General features: G+C 37.7%; 2 protein-coding genes across 2 annotated transcripts in view; one reads left to right on the top strand and one right to left on the bottom strand.

Moving 5' to 3' along the window:
- Positions 1-902, top strand: part of LOC101300624 — a 3,515-nt gene extending 2,613 nt beyond the window's left edge. Inside the window, exons 5-7 of the mRNA XM_004299378.1 lie at positions 171-220; positions 383-440; positions 543-902. Of these exons, the coding sequence (XP_004299426.1) occupies positions 171-220; positions 383-440; positions 543-778 (344 nt within the window). The 3' untranslated portion in view covers positions 779-902. The remainder of the gene's footprint in view (positions 1-170; positions 221-382; positions 441-542) is intronic.
- A 1,180-nt stretch (positions 903-2,082) lies between these two features.
- On the bottom strand, positions 2,083-4,851 carry LOC101298325 (formyltetrahydrofolate deformylase-like). Its single transcript, XM_004301142.1, has 8 exons — positions 4,699-4,851; positions 4,500-4,612; positions 4,176-4,326; positions 3,995-4,068; positions 3,736-3,898; positions 3,413-3,511; positions 3,213-3,299; positions 2,083-2,229 (listed from the first exon to the last, which is right to left on the bottom strand). Exons 1-8 carry the CDS (start codon positions 4,849-4,851, stop codon positions 2,083-2,085), a joined length of 987 nt encoding a protein of 328 aa, XP_004301190.1.
- Positions 4,852-5,916: the final 1,065 nt, after the last annotated feature.

Genomic DNA, 5,916 nt, shown 5'->3' with positions numbered 1-5,916 from the left:
AGCTATTACATGAACTTGAAGAAGTATAATTGTGTACAGAAAATCAGATTTTTAAAGGACTAGAAGCTAAATTGTTCCCCTTGCATAGAAGTACTATATACGAATCATGTCATGCGTCTTTTAATGCTGTTAACTAATTCATATGATTTTGTTGAAATTGATGTGCACAGGTATTCAACAATGGAAGACTGTCTCTGTCTACGTTAACAAAAAATCTCAGGTAACTGAATGGATAAATGTTATTTGAAATAGCCTCTTCCACTCCGTTTGGGACCCCATGGAGGACTGGAGGAGGCTTATTGATGTGTTCTAGTTCAGCATTAATGATCAGAGAAAGCATGGATAGAACAAAGATTCTGATTTGGGATCTATGTCTTTTCAGGTCATCATTAAACTCAAACGTAAACAGGTTGGGGGAGCCTTTGCCAAGAAGAGTAAAAGTAAGCTTGTTTACTGTTTAACTTGAAACTATGTTTATTGTCACAACTCACAGAAAATTTTCATAATTCTAACTTTATGTTTCAATTATTTGCTTGTACTAGGTGTTGTTTATGGAGTCTGTGATGAGAATTCTGCTTGGCCATATATGAAAGAAAGGGAAATTCCAGAAGAGGTTTATTTTGGCCTCAAAACGGCACAGGGTTTAATAGAATTCAAGTGCAGAAGTAAGGCTCATAAGCAGCAATGGGTTGATGGGATCAAAAAACTTCTTTGTCGAGTGAGCTCTCTTGATGAAGCTGAGCGCTCTATTGGACTTTTAAGCATCAGCAGTACATGATTCTCTTGTGTTATGTACTCAAGAACAGAACATATTCGTTCATGAACACAGCTCTTTGGACTACATTATGTTTTGCATTACACAGAAATCATATATACAAGAGGATCGTAACTGTATTGATTATTTCGTACAAGAATAGCATCCTGTAAGGCTGTAACACTACTCATCCACAAGGGTCAAAAGCATCAAGTAATGTGAATCCGGGGGTCGGATATGAGCATTTGTAAAGAGGTCTAAGGGAGATTTTGTGTGTTCTCTAAGAAGTTCATAGTCTGTATTAGCTAGAAATATTTATTCATATTAAATGGCAAGAAAAACATGAATTTCAGCCATGACAGCCACATGAACACTTCCCCTCTTGCAGCTTTTGATGCTGCACTCAATATGACAGAACTTGATGCAATCACTATCACCAGAACATGTTGAAGTTTTTATTACTATTACTGCAGAGTGTTCAGGACCAAATGGGCAGGCACAGAGGCCATTGATACAAATGCTAGGCAACTTTAAACATCTGGCTTTGCAATGATTGGCACTTGTTTTGGCATTCAGCATCTTGGGTGCATTTGTATTGCTCATTTTGGGCTTCTACTCCTACCATCCATCTGAACTGGGTACTTATCATCCCATAATTTATGATTAGTACAATAGTAGAGAGAGAGAGAGAGAGAGAGAGAGAGAGACTCACAAGATGCAGTGAGCAAGGAGAAGGCCAAGAGCAGAAGTGAAGCCTTCACCATTGTAGTTTCGGTTGGGAGAGCTAGCTACAACATCAATTGACTATTTGTAGTATACATTTGTTGGATTAGTTAACTTCAAATCCAGGATAAAAGGGTGCTTGCTCAATCTCATAAATTGATAATCCACTTTTGGGTACTACTATCCATAGCTCTGTTCTCTGTCTTACTGTCTTTATTCGCCGAATCAAGAACTTTATCAGTGCAATAATGTACTCAATCTGATAGCACATATGCTATTTGGAAACCCAAATGATCTATATTTTCTCAATAGATTTTCTCCATGGCAATATTTGATAATGATTATTCATTTGAAAGTTGAACCGCTATGGACATCATATCAAACAAAAGTTGCCGAAAACCATAATTGCACAATTTTCTTTTCCAGCTTATGTATGCTTTGACATTTGTTCAACACATGTAAACGGTTAAAGTATACTATCAAATATCTATCTACAAACCTATAACCAGGGAAGTGGAAAATGTGTATAGATCAACATTTCCAAAGAATAATATTGTACAATCAGACTTGAAGAGCCAACACATTTTATATCCGTTCTATTTCCCTCAGAACACAACAGTCTTGTTATCCTCATATGGTAATACCCGCAGTTCACAGTATGATTTGATGGTTCTTAAAAGGCATAGTTTTTCAAGGTTCTCCGACTTCTGCACAAAACTCTGCAAGTTATCTTTGTGGGAAACTCGTGTAACCTGCGTATCGGATTGAGATGTATTAAACTCAGTAAGAAACACATCATCTTATATCAATCCTTGGTAATAAACTCTACAAATCTATGTATCAATAATTCAATATAATCAATAAGCTAGATGAATTAGTAAACAATGACAATTTCATTGTATTATGATTCAGCTCTTATATAAACACTGTAAAATGTACTACCAAGATATTTAATCAAAGGGACCAAGCCATAAGGAGTTTGTAAACCTAAGGCCAAAGGTTTTATTGGATGCTATGACTAAAACCCAGAAATATAACTTCATTCAAAATTAGGGTGTTTTCACTTCATGTTCTACTTTCTGTCAATATTTCATTTCCTTTCCAGCTACTCAAGTCCAAAAAATAGGAAACCATTGAAAAATTCATAATAGGGAGCATCTGAATTGTGAAATCAGAAATACATAGTTTATTTTCCTACCCAACAAACCTGAAGTGTACACAAGCTTCAGATTTGTCTTCAAAACTGACAATGCAAGTTCTAATTTTAGATTCACAATTACCCTAGTTCATTCCATCTGGGATTTATCTATCCAAAAAAGAGGTAGAATCTCACTCAAAAATATTACTTATGGTAATCCAAGGGATCCCGTAAGGCCGTAATCCAAATATTATAACTCAATATCCAAATATATCTAATAGCACTCTAACTTCTACTAATTTATGATGTAATAATGTAGCCAAGCCTATCCCACCTCACCATGTTCTTAGGTCTGTAGCAGGTTCATTCCTCTCACGAAATGCAAATTAGGTTCAGCTGTTTACTAAATCTCGTCACCTACGCATCTAAACTTGCCTAGGAAAAAAAAACCAGAGGTTTCTATGGAAGTCAAAGTTAAAATGGGGTTGAATTCCAAAAAGTAGCAAATACAATAATGGCACACGGAATGAAATCAGCCTATATATCATTGATAAGGAATCACAGGAAAGCAGTATAAGGATGTCAAAGACTATCTACCATCTGCTCAATGATAGGCCCTGCATCAAGTTCTTGGGTCACAAAATGCGTTGTTGCACCAATAAGCTTCACCCCTGCATCAAAAGCCTGCGAACATAATCTAGCAAATTAAACATATGTAGATAGTTGGGATGAAAGCATAGATACATTTCAAAAGGTAAGAATATATTTTAACATGTGGAATAAAAAGAAGTGTCAACCTGTTTAGATGGTCTTCCACCCTTAAATGATGGCAATAGACCATGATGAATGTTAATCACATCTTTCCCGTAGCTACTTAAAAAATCGCCAGATAATATCTGCAAAATAATAATGAGTGATTTATTTTCTTTGTTATGTTGTTTTCTTCTTTCAATTTTAAGCCAAAAGAGCAGATACTTGATGATTTCATAGCTTCAAGTTAACTATGACTTGTGCAATAAAAGAACAGGGAGAAGCTATTCCCTCCGGTTAGTACTGCAAACTTCATTAGCAACAGTTTGAAATGGTGAGAAAATATACAGAATCCATAAGACTGATTTACCTGCATGTACCTCGCAAGGACTAAAAAGTCGGTATTTTGAACCAACTTCAATATATCCTCTTCTCTTTTATTATTCTCTTTAGTTGTATGAAGACAATGATACGGTATACCATGTCTTTCTAGAAACCGAGACACACTAGTGTTCGGACCTCTCTCGTGATTACTGAAAACAAAAACAAAAAATAAAGCAATTCACTTCATGGTCGAAGTTAAAGACCCAAAATGATGAACTAAGCCGGTGAAATGTCCAAAACCTCACCTTATTACACAAGCTATATCTACCGGCAGTTTACCATCCTGCCACTGATGTAACAAATCAATCAAGCAATGATCCTGCAGCAACACAAAGATGGACTTAGTATGCACGACATTGTAATCTACTGCGAGCAAATCAATATAAGGTGAGTACACAGAAGTATAAGAAAACATGCAATGCACACCTGCTTTGAGGCAAGGACACCAATCTTATATTTGGGGTCTTGATCCGGCACTCGGACCACAGATCTATGAGCGGCGTAAATTTGTGATAGCTTACTGAAATCCTCATTCATTTGTGATCTTGTCCATTTAACAGGATCAAAAATAAACTCACTGCCAAGTAGCACACATTCAGAATTTCAGCACCACCAATACACAACATCACATTTTCAACAAACAAACAAAAAAATGTCTGGATTCTCCACAAAACACTTCCTTTCATCAAACATAGCACACCCCATTGATAAAATTACAAATGAAACCTCGGTTCTTTAGCAAAAGGGTACCTTCTGGAATAGAAGACGTGCTTGTTTTCCGGCACAAACACATTGGCACCGAGTATGTTACCTCCTCTGGAAGCAATGGACTCGGATAGCTTGGCCACAATCCCAACTGCATCCTACACATTCATTCCAACACTCCCATTTTGAATTCAAGAACCATAAACAAACACGACAACCAAAACCCAGAACGAGGGTGACTCACCGGGCAATGGAAGACGTGGATTCCATAAGCGAGAGCTGGGGAAGATGAACAGTCGTTGGACTCGCCCGGGAATCTCAAGGACCTGAGGGACCGCTTTGGGAATCGGAAAAGATTGGTGAGGCGTTTTGGTGAGGCTCTTTGGACGAGAGCCATGTCTATCTATCTATCTCTATGTTTTGTGTGTGAGGGTGACTGTGGATGGTGGCGCCTCCACAGATTTAAGCTTGAGTTGTTTCCATTTTTGTGATGTGGGATAACGAAGGTGAACCCAACTAGCCAATTGCGAAAGATGACAAGTAATCCCAACATCGTGGGTCTTATTTTTAGCTAAAAATCTTCAACTACCATAAAACTTTCTGTTATTTTTATGTTCTTGCTTGGTTGTTTATCCAGCTGTGTGCTTGTACAAGGATGAATCACTTACAGCCTTTGGATTTTAAGTGACTAAATCTTACGGTTATAATGGCTCTAGCCTTTTATCCAATTCTTATCCCAAATTCCCAACTCATGCGACCTGCACCATCTTCTGCTCACAAATTTGTCCAAGCCATGCCCAGGTTTTCTGTTGATCTTCTTGTCCTCTCTCTCTCTCTGCCATGCCCAGATTTGTTCTTCTGCTTGCCCTCTCGCAACTCCCTAGGCCATACTATCTGCAATCTCTTTACATCTACTTTCTCTGCACTTCTTTTGTTTCTTCATGAGAGTTCTATTTCCAGATCTATTTCATTCTTTACTACTCAATCGGTTTATGGGTCAGAGTATGGGTTCGATAGTTTACTCAGTTTTCCTATTGCAATTGATTTTCTCTACGGTTCCTTTGTTTTCCTACTTATGTTTGCTTTGCTTTTTTGGAGTCAGTTTACATGTTTTGAACCCGTAACAGATCACTTCGAATGATGAGAGAGGATAGCATAAATACCTTTATGAAATTACAAATAGGATGGTGAGATGAAGGGATAAACAGATGAAGAACTTGGAGATCTGGGTAGCAGAGGCCGGTAAAAGAGGAACTGCAGAACTGGAATCTAATAGGTTTAGATTAGGGCTGTAAGATTTAATCACTTAAAATCCAAGGGCTGTGAGTGATTCGTCCCTTTCTGTCCCGTAAACAGTGTCCCGCAGGTGAGCGGGCCTGTCCATTCTAATTGTTATTACGTAAATTACACTTATATCCCTACACACACACTCACTCTCTCTCTCTCTCTCTCTCTCTCTCTC

Source organism: Fragaria vesca, linkage group LG5 (assembly GCF_000184155.1).
Source record: "Fragaria vesca subsp. vesca linkage group LG5, FraVesHawaii_1.0, whole genome shotgun sequence".
Lineage (NCBI taxonomy): Eukaryota > Viridiplantae > Streptophyta > Magnoliopsida > Rosales > Rosaceae > Fragaria > Fragaria vesca.
This window is presented reverse-complemented; position numbering and strand designations above follow the sequence as displayed.